This window comes from Lynx canadensis, chromosome F2 (genome assembly GCF_007474595.2).
Source record: "Lynx canadensis isolate LIC74 chromosome F2, mLynCan4.pri.v2, whole genome shotgun sequence".
In the NCBI taxonomy this organism is placed as follows: domain Eukaryota; kingdom Metazoa; phylum Chordata; class Mammalia; order Carnivora; family Felidae; genus Lynx; species Lynx canadensis.
The window spans coordinates 19821938-19842930 of NC_044320.2; the positions used below are offsets into that span (position 1 = coordinate 19821938).

The window sequence follows — 20993 nt, forward strand, 5'->3', positions numbered from 1 at the left end:
GAAGGCAAGTAGAGGCCATTTGGTTACATTATCATTTGTATTTAAATCCAGCTCATTAAAGTCAAGTAAAGCTACTTTGGGAAATAAAAGAGCCCAGCCAGCTATGTCGTGACTATGCCTGTAAGGATAGAAACTCCTGTCACAAACCTTACATACCATGCATTTTGCTGGGGTTTTCAGTACAGTTCATAAATGGTAAGGGTTCCATTGTGCCAAAGGAGCCCAATTATGTTCGGCTTTGTACTCTGATTTGAAAAATTAGGAATTCAACCTATTTGTAAATCCTCCAAATATCATCTAGGCCTTAGGCCAACTCTAATTTCACAAGCAGATTAAATGACGTGGGATTTTAGCTCTTTTCGTTGGCAACGCCTGTAAGCAACCGCGGCCTCTTTCGTTTGGTTTGTGTGAAGGAGTGAAAGTGTTTTATTGTGCCGATTTCAGCCGGCGGCTGGGAGTGTACGAAGGACAGATGCGGAGAAGTCAGGAACGAAGACAATGCTTGTCACTGCTCAGAAGACTGCTTGGCCAGGGGAGACTGCTGTACTAATTACCAAGTGGTTTGCAAAGGTACATGTTTCCGTGGGTTGGCTGGAGCTCTGAACGAGTAAAAACTGGAGATGCTCCAAGGAATCTTGGATGTTGTGGATATAACACCTTGGATATGGGTTTGGGAGGAAGGAATGAGTTGTGTTTTTTAATTTCTCATGTTTCTTTCTTAGTTTTGCTTCCCTGCATTTCACTGATCCGACATAATCAGGAAATACCCCCACATTCCATAATTTGGTGGAATCATAATAATGAAGAGATTTCTTTTTTTTTTTCAATATATGAAATTTATTGTCAAATTGGTTTCCATACAACACCCAGTGCTCATCCCAAAAGGTGTCCTCCTCAATACCCATCACCCACCCTCCCCACCCTCCCACCCCCCATCAACCCTCAGTTTGTTCTCAGTTTTTAAGAGTCTCTTATGCTTTGGCTCTCTCCCACTAAAGTTCCTGTGTTGGTCTTCCATCAGGTTTTCTAAAAGCGGTGCCTGAGGCAGGAGTCCATATTTGGAGTTTATTGAGGGAATGCTCTCTGCAGCAAAACCATGTGAGGGAACAAGGGAGGCGGGGCAGGGGGGGAGCCAAGCAAGGACGTGGTTTTAGGTGAAGTCTCACCTTGGCCCATGTTCCTGCAGGCTCTGGAAATTAAATTGCAGAGTCCTTACCCTTGAGGCAAGGGGGCATGGCTTTTGTACCCATTGCACGTGAGCTGTAAACCGAGGCACGAACAGCAGCCTGAAGGTGGGCGTACTAGCTGGTAAAGAGGATCAGGGCACCGGCAGCTCCTGTTATATCCCAAAGCTATGTACACATATCTGCTGACTTTGTATGGTTGATTGCAGAATGTGATGGTTTTATTCCAGTAATAAATACTAGTCATTGGATGAAAGAAACTATGAAGGATGCAGTTTCTGTCTTTAAGGAGTTTAAGTCGCCCTAGCGTTCACTTAACAGCAATGAATGGCAAGATCCAAGAATCTTTATGTGAGCTTTGTGAGTCCCTTTTTCTTGTGTCCTTCTTCCTAACTGTGACACGGAACATTTAAGAAGAGTTTCTGTTAAGAGATTTCAGGGAGAAAGCAAATCTGTTCTGAAATGTGTTTAGTGTTCAGTTTGTGGCAAGAAGGTATTGCATTAATCCTGAGTTTGGAAAATTTCCCCTACCCAAACAATTATCGTAATTTTGGATAAAGCATAAAATTGATCGGGAATTTTATCCCTTTTTTATTTCCCTATGTAATACATGAAACAATAAACCACAAAGGCTGTTAAAAGACAGAATAGAGAAAGAGTCCTAAGTGTCACCAGTCATGGAATCATTAAACATCGGCTTTTGCTGGTGTAAAATTCTAGTTGCAATACTTTTGTGAAGCCCAGTGTGAGCCCTGGGTTGCTTCGTATGTGGTAAAGCTCCCTCTGTTTTAAGGAGCCTGTTACTAACTTACCCAGTTGTCAGGAGTCAGAGTCTTGATGACCAGGGACATTTCCAGTGCTCTTTACATCGGACCCATTTCTCCAAAGTCTTGATCACAAATTTTTCTTATAGTCAAAACACATGATTTTTATTTGTCTTAGGACAATTTGAAGCAAATGCTTTGTGATAATTTTCCTTTTCTCCTAAGGAAGCCTCGTTTGTGTGTGTGTTTGATTTTAAACCTGAGCTCTTTTGTGTTCTCCGTTCTTGATGGGTTAACTCAGGAAAGCTCTCAGACCTTGGTGGAAGATGAAAGTGAAAGATGGCATTGATTTTTATTCCCAAATTCATGGGCTGTACACAGATTCACTGGCAAGCAATCTCTTTCGTGCAGTTTTCCATCTATCATCCCTGAGTAGTCTAAGCCTTTTCCCGCAGCTAAAGGGAAGTTGTGCCATCCTTTCTATGGCTTTGAGATGTCCGGTGGTGGAGAAAAGAATGTTCCATCTAATGACCAAACAGTTTATTTCTGGAGGGAAACAAACATGGAATTTTGTTCGCTGACGCCACTGGTGTTTTTATCTACAAACCATTTAGACTCAGAAGGCTCTTGTAAACACCACTTGGGGCTATTAAATATTAGCTTTCCCATTATGTATGGGTGTCCTTCAGTGAGCCAAACCAACATTGGACTTCATTTGAGTGTTTCTGTTTCGATGGTATCCCATAAGCAACAAATATCAAACAGGACACAGGTCCTGAAATTGCAGCCTTTAAGGCTCTGGCTGGCATTTACAATTAGATTCACAAGTGAATTGACCCACTTTTTCTTCTAGGAGAGTCCCATTGGGTCGATGATGACTGTGAGGAAATAAAGGCCCCGGAATGCCCCGCAGGGTAAGTGCATTTTATAAAGATTATGAAGTTTTATATATTAGTGGACAACCTGTCACAGGTTTGTCAGGGTAAATGGTTACAAGAAATGTAAAGCTGAAATCCTCTTATACAGGCAAACTTATACTCGAGTACCTATAAGTGATTAATCAATCAAAAGCTAAAGTGTACCTCTTTCTCTTATTGCCTCTGCCTGTTCCTGGAGACTGAATATCCTCTGTGTTTCACTATAGTTGAAGATTTTACAAAGTGTGTCCAAATATCGCTGAAGACGGAAAGAAACATTTCTGGCATTGATTTGGGTTTTTTGGGGTTTTTTTGTTTTTGTTTTTGTTTTTCAGTGTGTTTTCCTGAAGTGCTGCTTTTGCCTTGTAGGGGGCAGGGGCGGGGGTGGGGGGAGGAGAGGAGGACCATAGAGCTTCTCAAAAATATCCAAGATGGTAACTCCTACCAGATGCTGCAGAAACTTGACAAACTACGGAAGCAGGGTTTTGCTGGGGTGCGGCCAAGCTGGAGCGACACCCCACAGCTCAAGTGCGACCAGCATAAGGCACTTATTACGCCTTCCAGGAAACTGTTGAAAATTCATGGAGCCTTAAAATGCCTGGCAGAAAATACATTTTCAACAAGTGTGTTTTCATGAATGTATTTGCGCAAGTGTATTTTTGTCTTAGGCAGCACGGCCTGTGTCACAAAATCCAAGCATTGTGATACTGTCTTTATTTTCGTTTCCTTTTTAGTTTTAATGAGCCACTTGAACTTCTTTGGACTTTTAGAATGGAATGGCAATGGTTTCTGACTGCTTAAAATATGTTCAGTTATTTTTGAGACAAAGGCAGTCTAGTGGTAGAATGAAACGATAATAGTAAGGATTAGAATGAACTCTTTTATAGTATTCTTCTAAGTGCTTTATATGTGACCCATGTGAAATACACCTCATTTATCACGTGGCTTCCAATAAACTCAAGCCGGTGCTTGCTGAGTTATCTTCAAGCTATCAGAAAAAGTTTTGCACCTAGTTTAGTTTTCTTAGGTCTGACTCAACAATTACATCCTCAGAATATAACAAAGGACAAAAGAATGTAACAAATGTGAACCTCACATTTCATCAGATTCTGCCTTAGATGGGTATGGATAGTCAGTGCCTTTACTGATGAACTTTCTAAAGATCTTCAACAATTTTAATTATTTTTAAAGTTATTTTAGGATTAAATCTAAAAGAATTCTTTTGTAAGTTTTAGTTCCAGTGACAGGAGTACTGTTGCTATTAATTTCATCTTCATTGACTTCAGTCATCCATTCATTTATGTGTCTGATAAATATATTTATTGAAGCCCTACTATAGGTCCACAAAATGGAAACATAAATAAGATACAAAGAATGACAAAAGAGGTATGAATTAATATTTTAAAGGAATTGAAATATGTGAACAACTAACATTATAGATGAGGAAGCTTTCAGCTGGATTTCAGGGAATGCATAGGAGTTTTCCAGGCAGCAGATGGGAGAATACATATTCCAGGCAAATACAGCAACTTTATACCCTGTGAACAACCTTGTTTGCAATGCGAGAGGCAACAGAGGAGAAAGTCTATTAGGGGAAATCTGGAGTCGGTCCCTTGCCTGGCCCTTTTATGATCTTGGTCATTTAACTCTGGGCTTTGGTCATCACAAATGTGACGTGGCCGGAAGCCCAGGCTTGTATGGATATCCTCATTTGAAGTTTCATCTTGGAAATTTCCTGGTCCCAATTGTTGAGAATGACTAGGTGTAATGGACCCTTTATAGCAGCAAGTTTTCTAAAGTGGAATATGTTACTGTTTAAGGTTTGTTCGCCCTCCATTAATCATCTTTTCTGTGGATGGTTTCCGAGCATCCTACATGAAGAAAGGCAGCAAGGTCATGCCTAACATCGAAAAGCTAAGTAAGTCATTTTCGTGCTGTATTCTCATCAGTATTCGTGGTCAGCACAGTAAATGCTTAGCTGTGGGCTTTGAGAGCTATGGACACGCGGCTTTAAATGTATTTTATTATACGAGAGTGAAGGTAACACAAGTCTTTGATAGTTTATAAAGCAGATTCCCACACGTGAGGTAGCTCCTGCTGGTCCTCTTGTCCTAACATCTGAAATTCTGTTCCTAGGGTCCTGCGGCACACACTCTCCCTACATGAGGCCCGTGTACCCAACAAAAACTTTCCCTAACTTATACACTTTGGCCACTGTAAGTATTTTTTCAAATAATATAGATTCCGAGGGTGTGGATGTAGACCTCATCCTGAAGTGACTTAAAGGGAGATTCGCAAAAACATGTTTCTTAGTGTTTAAAGACAATCTTTTCGTTTTCTATCTTGTCTGTGTGAGCCGTTCCCAGTAAATGTCTTTTACAGTTGTGTGGACGACTGAACTTCACCGCAGGTTCAAAACCGAACACTTTTTTCCAGGCGCAGTTCGGTTGGAGCACGTACATTAAACCTCTCTCAAATACCACAAGATCTATTATGTATTTTCAGAATTTTCAAATAACAGTGTTGACTTCAAGGCCGTTCTGTTTTCGTTTGTAGATACTCCCAATCCTATCTTGCTTTCTTCTTTAAAAACATAATTTGTTTATTTTATTATTATTATGATGATCATTATATTTTGAGAGAGAGGGCACAAGTGAGCAAGGGGAGAGAAAGAGAAGGAGAGAGAGAGAGAGAAAGAGAGAAAGAGAGAGAGAAGTGGGACTCACCCCATGAGGGGCTTGAGCTCGCCCGAAGCGGGACTCGAACTCACACACTGTGAGATCATGACCTGAGCTGAAGTCAGATGCTTAACCGACTGAGCCACCCAGGCAGCTCTATTTATTTTACTATTATGATTGATTTGAGGGGTTCTGGGATAGAAATAGAACTTAAGGAAAAGGAAGAGTGTATTTGTAAGTAGAAGCTTCTTTGGAGGCAATAAGTAAATTTCCATCTCAAAGTTAATTTACTGTAATGAAAGTTATTGTCATCTTATTAAATTGCAACAGTTAAAAAAACCCAAATATTAAATTTCTTACGATCATGTTAAGTCTCTCAGATAGCTTATAATTAGTCCATAGATAATACTCATGTTTGCTCAGACATATATAAAGTCTCTATATATCTTATATAAATTTGGAAATTAAATATTGTTATAAAGCCTCCTATGACAAAAAAATTTATGATAGATCAAACAGGTACAGACTATTACATTGTTATTTTAACAATAAATTTGCTTTTACACAAAGGGACTATATCCGGAATCACATGGAATTGTTGGCAATTCAATGTATGATCCTGTATTTGATGCCACTTTCCATCTGCGAGGGCGAGAGAAATTTAATCATAGATGGTGGGGAGGTCAACCGGTAAGTTTTGCATTTTTTATGTGTGTATTTGTGCGCTGAAACATTTCAGCCCCAAATTTGTTACCTGCAAAAAAGATGCCTAAAATTTCCTCATACTTGGCAATGTTTCTGTCTTTTGGTATTTTATATATATGTGTACACATAATATTTATGTGTATATGTGTGCACACAATATGTATATATATCCATATATGTATATACAGTATTTATGTATGTGTGTATACCTATTACACACATGCATAAATAATGTGTGTACATATATATGTTCATATGTCTACGTGTGTGTGTGTGTGTGTGTAGGTGAGGTTATGATCATAAAAGTGTGAGGTGATAAGTGTCTTCATTAGGCAGGTGGTGATGGAAATGGTGACAGGGGGCTGAATTTCAGAAACATTTTGAGGAAGGAATATATAGTCATATCTTACTGATTTACCAGATTTATGGGTACAATGAAAAAGAGAAGTGAATGACTATGACTACCCCAAAATTTTAGCTCAGGTGCCATATGAATAGAAACAGGGAAGCTTGCTGAAAAGAAAAAAAAAAAAAAGAACTCAACAATGAAACCCACAGTAAGTTCATAAATTCTTTTGTTTCATCCGTTTTTTGAAATTCTTGGAAGTTACATGTAAGTGGAATTATACCTTAATTTTGGACCAGCAAATTAATACTTTGAAAGAACTCATCCTGTTTACTTCAGCTCCAATGGGTGGGCAGAAAGTAAAGAGGGAGGTAGATGGCTTTCTACATAGTATTTTTCCTATGACTGTGTGTATGCTTGGGCAACTTGCTTTGGTCAGACATGAGCAAAATAGCAACATGAGGCCATAGTTGTTGAATGTGCAGAATTGAACCAAGTGCGCACGACCCTGGGTAGAAGGGTCAGAATCTCCACAGGAGCACAGCCCCGTACACACAGTCATTGAAACGCATGTAGGAGAAAGATGGCAAATGGTTCCACCTCGTGCCCACTCTGATTGGAGGCTCCCACCTTTGTGCAATCTGCTATGGCAGAGAGAGTGACCAGTGTCTGCATGTACCCATGAATCTACCTTCCCTAAATGGTCCCACAGCTGGAAATGTTTGCTGCAATCTATGGGCAAAATGGAGAATATAAAGTAAGAGGAAAATGGTAATGCTCTTTGATAAAAGGTCATTTGTGATAAAAAAAATTCATAACCAATAAGTATGCAAGGTTAAATATGGGCTTTTCATAAACAAACAAACAAACATTGGAATACTTCTTGTATGTCTGCAGAAGTATTTCTTTATAGTAGAGGTTTTGATTCTGCTGTCTTCATTCAGGCTGGACTCCCAGAAGTCTGTGATGACCTAAGTTGTGAGCATAGTAAAATTTGTTTACAAGGTGGATTTCATAAAGTTTATGATAGAGGAACATTTTACGTGTAAATGAAATGATTGAAATTAGAGTTCTCTCAAGCTATTATTATTAGTTGGTTTTTTATATTAATTTTGTCATGGAAGGAAACTTGCCTGAAGAACCACAAAGGATATAGAGACAAATAGTAATTTTATCAAAGTGGATCACCTTACACCAAGTGTTGACCTTAGTTTCCCTCTAGGTTGGCATGACTCAGAAGATGAGTCCACATCTTCATTAATTTCTGCAGAAGCAGAGCAGAGGCAATGCTGTTAACTTGCCCAATGGAGTGAAGTCTCTGTTTCAATCCTGTTTGCCTGTTTCCCATCTAACTCTCAAAGTTGATAGATTTGACCAAGTTCAGTATTTTCCTAGTGTTGACAGAGATTTAGAGAGAAACTGATTTGTGTTTCTATCTTCTTGAACAAGAGGACACCATAAGAATTTCAAGGAACATAGTAGCTATCATTTAAAAACATCTTACTGAAATTTGGCATAGAAGAAGAACATATGGACGGAAACTCTAAGAACTACAGAATAAGAGTATAAGAAACTATAAATATTATAAGAAAAGATGAGCCTTAATAAATATTTCTCAAACATTTATCTCATCCTCTCAGAGGTTTATACATTTCACAAAATCACCAGTGAAAAAAATAATTGAGGTAGAGAAAATATTTATAAAAACCTTAGGTATTTACATTAAACTTAACTTATTTTTACTGAATGATTAAAGCATGAAAGACATTTGGCTAAATAATAAAGGAGCCAGATTAAAAGGTAAACAAGAACCACTCTTATCCTAGTTTGAAATTTAATAGATGGGGTGAGGCACTTGTATAGTGTCCCATCTGACAATTTGAATCTCACCATTAGGCTTCCAAAAAAAATTTCTATAATTTAATTTCACCTTATTTTTAAAGTTTATTTATTTAATTTGAGAGAGAGAGAGAGAGAGAGAGAGAGAGAATGCATGAGTGCAGTGGTGGGGCAGAGAGAGAGGGAGAGAGACAATCCCAGGCAGGCTCCACACTTACCATAGAGTGCTATGTGAGGCGTGATCTCACAACTGTGAGATCATGACCTGAGCTGAACTAAAGAGTTAGATGCTTAACTGATTGAGCCACACAGGCACCCCTCACACTTTTTTTTTTAACACTGATATAGCCATTTTAGCAAACTCAAGTCTGCTTTTAATTTGTTAATCTTCAGAATGTGCTATTAAAAGTTGTTATTCACTTTATGATGCCACATTTCTCATACATATTTTTATGGGATTCCTCTTATTGTTGTTGCTTTACAGTTGTAGTTACTTTTTTCCAATTACAAAAGTATGTTCTGTACTCTTCCTGGAGTTCCTTAAGTGTGTTTGTTTCTTTGAAAAATCTCTCTGCTATAATCGTGCAATTTCTGATAGTAAGGTATCTCAGTGGGAAATTCCCCGTTCAGTTTCAATCTGGACCCAGCAAAGTGGAGAATGAATGAGACTCCAAGGGGTGCACGAAACATGGAGATTTGAGAAAAAAAGTCCAACACCCCACCATCATGCAAGTTCTCTAAAGCCACAGTTTCCAGAGCAGGGCATTTCTAAGAGAAACAGAGGCATTCTTATCATTCCTTAAGCTGCTTAGTCTACAGTTGTTTCTGCCAGTGTTGGTGATGCAGTGAGTTGGTCCTGAGACCATCCTCATGAATTACGGTAGTGTGAAAATACAAGCACAATGGCATGTTGGAGAAAGAGACGGCAAAGAGAAGAATGACATTAGAACAGAAGTGGATTTCCAGGTCAAAGGGATGCCTTGATGCAAAGCACAAGTGGTTGCTTCCCCCTCTTCCTGTCTATTTTATTAACCTGCTAGTGCGTGGTTTTGCTTTCTTTTAAGGAAAGTTTTACCCTTTGTTTCTTTTCCCTAGATTGCTCTAAATCTGGTTTTGTTCTTTTTTTTACTGTATTAATGTATTTAAGATGGGCTCTGCTCTGTATTTAGAGTGCTGTAAATGCTCACGTGGCCACTTTGCTACTGGACTCATAATTATTTATAAGCCTTTCAAATGTCAGTTGAAGTCTCTTTCCCTAGGTAGTCACTAAATTCCCCCAGCCCTGGCTAAGCTCAGAGACCCTCCTTTGGGTTTTCATATTATTTCTGTCATAAATTCGACCATATATTTTTGAAATTATTCACGTATCTGCTTTAGTCTGTGGGTCCCCTGGGGGTAGAATCTCTTTTTTCTCCATCCCTAACCCACAGCCTGACACAGTTAGGTGTCCCACTACTGTGTCTTGAATTGCACTGCACCCTCTCTGATGCCTGGTTTTTATCCTGTACTGTATCACTCACCTTCTTCTGGCCCTAACCGCCTGTGAAGAGCCACCCACGCCCACAGTCTGTCCTGCTGCAAACCCACTCCTGAATCTCAGTGAATGATTTATTCCGGCGTCTGCTATGGCCCCATCCACCCCTCTGGCTTCCCAGAATTCTATGTATCCTGGCTCCATGCTTTTGAATGCAAAGGAATAATTTCCCTGCAAAGAACTGCTAGAAAGACCACGGTTGTAGTTCATGTGTTTGAAAAATGTTTTTTGCTTGTTTTCTTTTTCAAAACTTCTCCCCCTCCTCCCACAGCAGCATACTTTCATTTCAGAAAGTATTGGATTTCACAGTTAAATCCTTCTGATTCCAGTGAGACAGCTTTTATATATAAAAAAAATTCCTGATAACATATCAAATAGGTACAATACGTTCCCCACTTGTCCCCTCTTCAAAATACAGCATGTAAGACACAAATATTGAAAACTGCCTCTAGATAAAGCAGAGCAATGGAGAAACGCTGGCATTAAAGGTGGGAAATCCAAACCCAGGGTCTTGTCAGGTTATTTTAGTTGTGCTGTTTTACCAGTCTGTGAGGAAATTTATTTTACATTCAAATTCAGAGAAATACTGATTTCCCATTTCTCTGAATTAACAAGGAACTAGGAACTTCTCTGTCTCTCTCTTTTTTAAATAGCCCCAGAGGCTTGCTTTCACTTTTCTGTTTTTAGACCAAAGTTTTGGTGCCTTTTTTTTTTTCTGTGTAATTACTAGATTTAACTTCTGAGCTCAGAAATATAATGTATACGCATGACTGCAAGGGAAGTTTTATAGCTACTTATGATCTGATAACCCAAGAACATTATGTTTCAATCTCCTACCATTTGCTAGACCCTGACAGAATGGCTTCATTACTGCTACGGTCCTTTTGTTTGAGGTTTTTAAGTGTTTTTTAATCTTAAATATTCTCTCATTTGTTCACTTTTTGCACTTTTCTGACCGTGCTCCCATTTTTCTTTTATTTTTTTTTTTAATTTTTTTTTTCAACGTTTATTTATTTTTGGGACAGAGAGAGACAGAGCATGAACGGGGGAGGGGCAGAGAGAGATGGAGACACAGAATCGGAAACAGGCTCCAGGCTCTGAGCCATCAGCCCAGAGCCCGACGCGGGGCTCGAACTCACGGACCGCGAGATCGTGACCTGGCTGAAGTCGGACGCTTAACCGACTGCGCCACCCAGGCGCCCCTCCCATTTTTCTTTTATAAAATATAGTCAACATGACTCATATCAAAAAGCAGGAAGATGGGGCACCTGGGTGGCTCAGTTGAGTGTCCAACTTCAGCTCAGGTCATGATCTCACAGTTTGCGAGTTTGAGCCCTGCGTAGGGCTCTCTCTGCATCCAGCTCATAGCCTGGAGCCTGCTTCAGATTCTGTGTCTCCCTCTCTCTCTCTCTCCCTCTTCCCTGCTTGTGCTCTGTCTCTCTCAAAAATAAATAAATATTAAAAAAAAAAAAAGCAGGAAGAATGTTTTGCTTCTTTTTTGGAGAAGAAATGAAATTTTTTAAAAAAGTTTATTTTCAGAGAGAGAGAGAGAGAGAGAGAGAGAAAGAAAGAGAAAGAATACCAAGCAAGCTTTGCGCTATCAGCGCAGAGCCCAACACAGGGCTCTATCTCAGGAACTGTGAGATCATGACCTGAGTTGGACACTTAACACTGAGCCACCCAAGCACTCAAATATATATATATTTACATATATATATATATATATATATATATATATATATATATATTTTAACCTTCTTATTGTCTTTGTGGTCCACTTGCTTTTTACAACTGGCTAATTTTTTTCTGATGACAAAGATTTTAATTGTCATTGTAAAAAGTTTGAGAAGTTCAGAAAAGTATGAAGAACAAATGATCCTGACTTTGCCATTGGGAAAATTTTAGCACACCCACTTCTGCCACCCTCTCTTCCAATGCACTTTTCTTATAGCACCGCAAGGACCCCTTCTGGTGAACTTTTCTCGTAAGCCTTATGGAACTAAAATTTACCCATAGGGCTTCCTGTTGTCCAGATAATGCCAACATCAGCATATATTCCACAGCATAACTTTAGAAAGTGCAGGTTCATCATTTGACAAAACTGCATTTAAAATTTTCCATTAGAAAACCCCAGATTAATCTTACATTTCGTAACTGCCAACTATTCACCTAGTACAACTTCCTTATGAATATCAAGACACTAGATTTTGTATGAAGTTGTTTGGATGTGAATACGCTAAATTTGAATCTCTGAAATTAAAATGAGTATAGAAATAGATCACTTAATATAAGAAACTGGTCTCTCTGGGATCTGATGTAGTTTTGAGGCACCTGCAGGATGTCCAGCATTTAGTCGCATTTAGTCTGAGCGCATCTTCTTTATAATGGAGGTGCTGGATGGAGAGGCATGGCCACGCTCTTTCCTTATAGGTCCAGCCTACTCCCCCACCCCCTGGAGCTCCGCCCCAGCCTCAAATGACCAATGAAAACTGTACAAAGCAAGACCGTGCATAGCAAATTTCTTTTCACTCTCGGCACATTGCATTCCCTCGTTTCCAGAGACCACGGGGCTCACGTTCTCTCGCGAGAGGCGGGAGGGGTACAGGGTTTGAAACATGGCGGACGACTAGGACCAGCAACAAACTACCAGACCTGTAGAAGTGCCCCTGGATCTCATCAGGCTCAGCATGGATGAGCGAATTTACGTGAAAGTGAGAAACGACAGAGAGCTTTGAGGCAGAGTACATGCTTATGGTCAGCATTTAAATATGACATTGGGAGATGTGGAGGAAACTGTGACTACTATAGAAACTGATGAGGAAACATACGAAGGGATGTATAAATCAACAAAATATTTTTGAAAATATCAGAATATTCCGATGCTCTTTGGGGAGATGATGGTGTACTAGTTGCCCTCCATTAAGAGTTGGCTGAACCAAAGAATTTGTCGTGTGTGGAATATAGGAGACTTCTTATGATTGCCTTTTTAAATGCAGAAGACATTATAAAGAGAACTCTGTGTAAATTTTGATATTAAGAAACGACCAAGGATTCTTCCACTCCTGAAATGATTTGCAGATAACTCAAAAATACTTAAGCTAAAGGACATCCCCCCCCCCAACCATTTAAATAAATGTGATAACCAAGAGAAAAAAAAAAAAAAAAGAACAAATGGACACATTTTGAACCCTGGTTGGCCTGTGTGTCGGTGCCAGTTTGTCCGCAGGCTGAGATCCTCATATCTCTGACCCATCCCCATGGAAGGAGGAACCACCTCTCCCATGCAGATGACATTCTAGCAGTTCACACCTCCTCAAATCTGAGAGGTCACTCTGTGCTCTCCTGCCCATTCCTTACTTGCCAGCTGCAGCAGCTGTGATTTTGCGGGGCTCTCAGGATCTTTAGTCCCTCCAAAGGAGCTTGGGAATCCATGTGGAATCCCCCGGGCCAGGCCACCAGACCTTTCTGAAACCATGGCCAACCTCCTGGAGGCCCCACACCTCCAAATATCCCCTCTCCCCCCAAAACAGAGGTTTTCACTGGAGTCGGTAAGACACTCTGAAAGTCCAGATACAGTGAAATCAGAAAAGGGGCTGGCTGCAATTCCTAGACCATTTTGCTTGGGTCTTACAACAAATGAGCCATATATTTCTTTCTGTTTGCCTCGCAAAGCACAGGGTGGGGGTGGAGGGTTGGTTCTTACAGACTTATGTTCAATGGGACACTGGCCATCTCAAGCTGTTTTTAATGTTCCTAGAATAACTGGATTATATTTATTTCCAATGCATAATAATAAAGATTAAAATAGATCTAGTGTTCACCAAATGCTAAGACACTGCTTTAAGGGCTTTAAATGTATTAACTTATTAAAGCTTAGAATAATCCTATGTGCTAGGTAATATTACCTACATTTTAAAGGAAACTGAAGCAAGGAGAGCTTAAGTCATTTCCTGGAGGACTGCATACTTGGTAAGTGACAGAGAAGAGGCTTAAAATCCAGCAGCTATCTGGTTGCAGAGCTCAGGTTCTTAATTGCCCTGTCTTCTGACTCGCAACAGCATGTGCTGGAAAGAATATTTCAAAAGCCTCAAAGAAATGCTTGGGTCACCTAACTTGTCCCAGGAACTTATTCTTAAATTTCCATTTATTGAAAAGCTAAATAAAAGACACAAGGGAAAATCCAAAATAAAAAATAGCTTTTTTCCCCTTCTCATTCACCTAGCTTAAAACAAAACAAGACAAAGCTGGGTTCCAGGATTCTGGCATCTGTGTACCAAATTGGGGTTCTCCTCTATAGGCTTTCATAGGACAGGAAACATATGGTCCACTCCTGGGTCCTTTTATGAGCAGAATTCTGTCATATAAGTGAAATGTTCAAAACAATGATCAGAAAAGACAGGTACAGAAGAGACTTCTGAGATGAAATAGGAATTAAAAAATGCCACTAGAATCACAGCAGAGGTTTTGAAAGCTTTTGCAGAGAATGTATTGAATGACATTCATGGAAACAATGCTTCTGACTTCCAGATGTGAAAACAGAATGATTGCAAATAATGTGAAATTTATGACGGGGTGTGGGTAAAGTATAAGAGATCTGATCTAATATATTTTAAAACTTTTTTCTTCTTTGAGAAGAAAAAAATCTCAGAACGTGTTGTAAGCCTCTTATATTTTCCTCATTAGCTATGGATTACAGCCACCAAGCAAGGGGTGAAAGCTGGGACATTCTTCTGGTCTGTGTAAGTTGTCTTTATTTTGTCAGTGTTTGTAAAATTGCAATTATGATCAGCTTATGAAACATTAACTCAATTTGATTTCATTTCAGTTAAATGCAAAAGCACTTGAGCTTTTCTATATTTTCTGATTGAAAATAATCTTCCAATCATTTTTTAGAGGTCTTCCCTCCTTTTTCCTCCATCTTGTCTTAATAGAATATGAAGATTTTCCCTTCTTGTCATCCTTCAGATTTTTCTGTCCATTTATAGGGTCTGGTAACTTACCACCAAGGATCGTATATTTCTCTTGGACTATTTATTGCTGTGGTTTGCATTATCATTTTCTATAACTATATTATAACATACTATGTTTATTTTGGTTCACAACATTAAAAGTCTAGTGTGGTCTCAGACAGCTGATGTAGTAGTCTAGAGATTGGAAATTCCAGACAGGAGACAAGGGGAAGCCTCTGTTTCCACTCCATTTTCCACTGAACTCTAGGATTTCCCTAATAAGAAAAATGGAACTACCACTTGTCTTCCCCACAGAGCTAATGGGGGGATTAGTAGTTAATGTTCATAAAGTAGTCTTTAGGTGAAACTTACCTAATAAAAGTGTCAACATGTTGATTATTTTTAAGGCTCCTTAGTGAGAAAAGGAATCTGTTTCAACTTTCATGGGGATTTTGTTCCCACTGAGATGTTCTTTCCATCTTTTTTTTTTTTTTTTTAACCACCTAAAGCTGTTTCCATATTTGCCTCTTATGCCTTAACAAAAATCTGACTATTCTATAATAGTAGTGTGCTGAGAGCAATCACAGGTTCAGATTAATCCAGAATGGGACCATCTATATTCTCCAAATTCAGGAATAAAAGTAGCTTTTTCAGATTTGAAGGGCTGCGTTGAAACTGGGTTTGGTGACTTTAAGACAGTGACCCTTTAAAAGTCTCCCCCGCCCCTATTTTTTAAAGAGCTCGTCTGAGTTGAGAAATAAGTGTGGGTATGTTAGAAATGACATGTAGATGACATGTTGATCTACCAATTTAATCATCTGCATTACATTTTTGTAACCCTTGACTGTCATAGATGCTTACAGAAATGATTTCTTCTGTTCCACAACATATTTGCTCAGCAGAACGGAAAGGAGCCAACAACATAATTAATACCTAGGTCCCACCCTTACCCCCCGAAACTGCTGCAAAGCTTCGTTGAAAAGGCCCAGTGTTCTGATTTTGAATGGCAATTTTCTCCACCCATTTCAAACTACTTCTAAGAAGGTAGCTTTTGTGTGCTCTAAAGATGTCCTTAGTTTGGCTTTGCTTCTCAGGCTATTGTTCTTTTATCTCTATATTCCAGGAGTGACTTGGATTTAGTTTTTTTTGTTTTTTTTTTCTTTAAAAAAAAAATCTTGTTATAACACACACACACACACACACACCAGGGTCATACTTTCAGTTTTTTAATGGAATATATGTCAGGGGAATCTACACATGATACATTCTGAAAAATTTTAAGTTTAAAACCAGATTCAAGGTGCAGAGTTAGACTTGGAAGGCCATCTTTTTAACGTGATTCTGTACTGCAACCTAGAATTATTCTTGCTTTTTAAATGATAGTATTCTATTCCAAAGTACTGATGCTGCTCCATTCCATTTTGTGTGTGTGTGTGTGTCAATTCATGTTCAAAAGCAGTAATTCCTTTTATGTATGAGTGTTTAGATTGCTTCTCATCCTAGCGCTGCCACTTAATAGATTGCCGGCTGTAGACAAGTGATTTAATCCCTCGATAACATAGGGTGTTGTGAAGATGGAATGAGCTAACTTATTTAAAGGGCCTAGTAGGGTGCTTAGTACACAGAGAGTAACCAATAAGTGGTTTTTGTTTTCTAGTCCACATCATCTCTTCCAACACTGACCATACAATGGCTATATGTGTTCTAAGGTAATTGGTTCCCTTTAACACTAAATGCCTCATCTGGTCCTTCATTTTCCATCCCTCCTATTTTTTTTTTTTCTTTTTCTGACCATCTCTGACATACTTGGTCTCAGAACAAATTCTATATCAAACAGTGATGGTAAAGACAGCGACACAAGCACCAATTCCCTTTCCATTCGGACACACACTGTTCCTTTGCCACATCTGTTTGTGCTGTCTCTGGGTTGTGTTTTAAACACTAATGGCTAGGGGCTATGTCTTTTTGGTTCCTGGGCAATTTCATAAAGATACTGTAGAACTCGTAGGAAAGTTAGAGACCACTTTGTCCAGCTCCTCATTGGCAAGGTTAGAATAGTGTGGCCGAGAGAGGTGAAATGTCATGCCTGAGGGTCACAGTTTGGATGGATATTCAGGCATCTACAGTTCTCATCTCTGGTTCTTAGGACACACACATACTCAGCTCCTGCCCAGAAAATGGTAATCCCCTGCTTATCTTTCTAAGAAGAGAATGGCGACTCCTCCGTAATGGTCTTTTTAGTAGGAGAATTTTGTATCTTTATTTACATTCATACAAATGCCTTGAACATGTTATACGTTTAACAAATATTTCATGAGTGTGTGTGTCATCTCTGTGGACCTGTGGATCCAGTACATGATGATAAAAGCTAACATTTTTCTAACTTCTGTGTGCCCGGCACTATTCTAAGTGCTTTTCGTGTATTATCTCTTTTAATCTTTAAAAGAGCCTTATGAGATAAGAGCTATTGTTATCCTCATTTTATGGAGGCACTGAAACGTTAAGTAACTTGGCAAAGTCTAGTCACCAGCACATGTTGGAGTCAGCATTCAAACGCAAGCATTCCAGCCTCAGAGTGGATGCTTTTATTCCTTGCTGGTCAGACGCCCCATCCAACAAAGGTGTTAGAGGATGCGTGTTCTGAGCTCGACACAAAATCTATTAGCTTGTATTTTTCCATTAGCATCAAGGGAGTCCATCAGAGTCCATTTTTGTGACTTAACACCAATTATGTAAAATAAAGCAGCTGGCAGGTAGGTCGTGAAATAAGGTAAAATGAGAAGGCTACCGCATTTGGCTTTTTTTTAAGTTAGGAAAGAATTCTAAATATGTAATTATTTTGCTCAGATACAGAGGATTTCTGAGGCTGATGAATTAAATACCTTAAGTGATGATCTTGGCTTTGCTATGCCTATTTCTCATTCAATTATAGGCTATAATATACAGGGTCACATTTATTCAGTAGCCTTGGAATTTGTTTACATTAAGACTCATTTTATGTTAAACATGATTTTCTGGCGCTGTTGGGATAGTTCTAGACTGGGAGGGGGCCAGAGGAAGGACAAAGCTCCGATCTAGGAGAGTTGGTGGGGCTTGGGGGGTGGAGGTTGCCTGGGGAGAGGAACTGCTTGATTAGGGCTCCGGCCAGCTCCAGCCTTCCACCATGGCTCTGGAGCTTGGTTTTTCTCCCAGCTTTCTCTTGTTCACCTCCACCAAGAGTAAAAGTGTAAGTGCCTCACCCAACATCCCACAATAAATTTCCAATAGAGTTTATTTTTTGGAGCAGTTTTAAGTTCACAGCAAATGAAACTGGAAGGTACAGTGACTTACCAAGCCCCCCTTTGCCCCTGTACATGCATAGCCTCCCCCATTATCAATGTCCTCTACCCGAGTGGTGTATCTGTTACAGCTGATGAACCTACATTGACACCATTATCGCCCAGGGAACACAGTTCATATGAGGGGTCACTCTTGGCCACAGTAATGTTTACTGACCGCAATTAAACTTGGGCTTTAGTTTGAGTTCGTCATAAACAAGCTCTAATGCCTGTTCTTGGATGGGGGGGGGGGGGCAGAAAAGCATGTCGTGCTACTTGTTAGGAAAGAATAAGCCAATTTCCCCGTAAATAAAGACATTGCTCAGCTTGTGAGCATCTCAATGAAACTCAGCCCAGGATACAGTACCGTCACGTTAGCTGAGAGCTCCCAAAGCTGGTGCCAGATTTTGGGTAATTATATTTCAACAGAGGAATGAGACTTAAACACAAAAGTCATTGTGGATGAAGATTATACCCTTTCTGTCAGTCTCATAATTATAGGTGCCTATTCTTGATAGATTTTGATAAGCTAGAAGAGAATTTCATGAATACCTTTCCTAACCCCTTATTTTATAGAGGAAGAATGTAAAGTTTCAGATTAAATAATGTTTCCAAAGTCATATAAGTCTTTAGAGATAGAATGATAACTAATTATGATCATTAATAAAAATAAAGGTTTTTTGTTTTTTGGGGTTTTTTTTTGGAACTTACTATGTGGTAGGCCCTGTACGTGCCCTTTGCCTGTTTTGTCTCATTTTATCTTTATGACCAAGCTATGTGCCGTATGCCTTGCTATTATCTCTCTTTTACTGATGAGTAAACTGAGGCCCAGAGAGATCAAAGTGGGGTAGAGGTTAAGAGAGGTCATACCACCAGCAAGAAGCAGATTGAGGTGTCCTGGTAACCTCGGTGGCCATAGCTAATGGCTTTACTCACTGGATGGCAATGCTTCTGAGCCCAGGGTCCTTTTCTGCCTGTAGCAGAATCTCTGATCAGCCAGACAGGTTGCTCACTTGATTGTGAGTGAGAGTTTCCAGTCTCACCTTCTATGACAGAGGTTGAGCAATATGATATGTTGCAAATGGAAGTGGAAGTTTAAACACTGATTCGAAAGATGGCCTTTTATGACGAGGATGTGAAAGCAAATGGCGGTAAATAGAGAGCCCTTGGTCCTGGTGCCAGCGTGAGCAGTCATCAGGCTGAAGTTTGTGGAAATGCAACCTAACATCATGCTTTACTTGTTATCACCCTACAGAGTCATCCCTCATGAGCGGAGAATCTTAACCATACTGCAGTGGCTCACCCTGCCAGACGATGAAAGGTATTTGTTTCCGTCTCCCTGACTTAACCTCTCCTTTCTTCAGTCTGTTTCCATTGTAGGTTAGAATTGGGTGAAAACTAGATGGGCTGTGAAGTAGAAGCACGGTCAAGGTTTGGTATTATTAAAAGTTTTATGGTTCTCAGTCTTGAACGTTACCTTCCCTAAGAAGGGTATAATGGACGTAGGCTATTGGGGACCATTTAATTACATGGATGGACTACAGCTGTTAATCCTGGCCACTACAGCAGAGGTTAAGGGAGTTCCTGGCTTTGATAAATGAACCAGCAGCATCCCAATGATGCCAGGGAAGCATTAAGACTGACTTTTCACTTTAATGGAGTTGTTCTTTTAAGCTGCAGACTGCATGGTCCATGTGAATTTTCACTGGGCTCTGTTATCTTGAAGATCAAAGACCTGAGTATGCGTTCAGATAATCCTTTGTGACGTTTGGTCCCTGAGAGCGGTACCAGGCGGTTACTACAGTGCGGGTGGTGTAGGGGGCAGTGGATGTGGAAAAAAATAGAATTCCTACCCCCTCAAAAAACAAGAGACATTTTCCATGTTAATACTAACAGTGGTTGGGATATTAATTAACTTGATTTGAGATAATTTTCTCTTAATGTGAAGAGACACTTGATATTCTTTGTTATATGTGGTTTGGGGGAGATTCTGAACCTTCCAATTTTCCCGTAGGCCTTCAGTCTATGCCTTCTATTCGGAACAACCTGATTTCTCTGGACACAAATATGGCCCTTTTGGCCCTGAGGTTAGTAGCTTATCATCTGCTTGAGGAGAATCTGTGCCCCTGGCTACCTGACCTGATGACCTTATTTCAGGTCTCGTACAAAGTGTCTCGTATATGCAAGGTTTATATATATACTACAAGACTAAAAACATTTAAAAAAGTCTTAAGCATACCTGTTTTTCTTATAAGAATTTCATTTCAGATTGATTTGATATTCAAACATATCCTAATCTTGGTGTTCACAGGAGAAGTATATGCCATCCCTGAAGGCATTAGTCAAAAGGTGAAGGATCAGGGAGGGTTGGCATTTGCCATCACTGGGATGGGAGTGGAAAGGCATCTGGAGATGAAACACACAATACAAAACATTACAAATGAATTTTAGCTCTGTTACAATGATTATGCAGTCAGAGAGGATAGGTCAGCTAAGTAGGTCTAATAGCCTGAGCAGGTGCAATCAACCTGGTATATGTTATAGCACTGGACCCTTCTTTATTTGATAAATTTAGGCATAGATATATACCTGTGAAACCATCACCACAATCAAGACTATGAATGTATCCATTATTCCCCCAAATAAAATTAATTCTTTTTTTTTAATTTTTACCTTTTATTTATTTTTTAGAGAGAGAGAGAGAGAAGGGGAGCACAAGCAGGGGAGGGACAGAGAGAGAGGGAGACACAGAATCCCACG

At 39.6% G+C, this 20993-nt stretch overlaps 1 protein-coding gene across 6 annotated transcripts in view; it reads left to right on the forward strand.

The window, feature by feature from the left end:
- Nucleotides 1-20993, forward strand: part of ENPP2 (ectonucleotide pyrophosphatase/phosphodiesterase 2) — a 111718-nt gene that overhangs the window by 44841 nt on the left and 45884 nt on the right. For all 6 annotated transcript variants that reach the window (XM_030303997.1, XM_030303999.2, XM_030304002.1 and 3 more), the window contains exons 4-11: nucleotides 445-570; nucleotides 2802-2862; nucleotides 4686-4783; nucleotides 5002-5081; nucleotides 6114-6233; nucleotides 14651-14706; nucleotides 19489-19554; nucleotides 20248-20320. In XM_030303997.1, the coding sequence (XP_030159857.1) occupies nucleotides 445-570; nucleotides 2802-2862; nucleotides 4686-4783; nucleotides 5002-5081; nucleotides 6114-6233; nucleotides 14651-14706; nucleotides 19489-19554; nucleotides 20248-20320 (680 nt within the window). The remainder of the gene's footprint in view (nucleotides 1-444; nucleotides 571-2801; nucleotides 2863-4685; nucleotides 4784-5001; nucleotides 5082-6113; nucleotides 6234-14650; nucleotides 14707-19488; nucleotides 19555-20247; nucleotides 20321-20993) is intronic.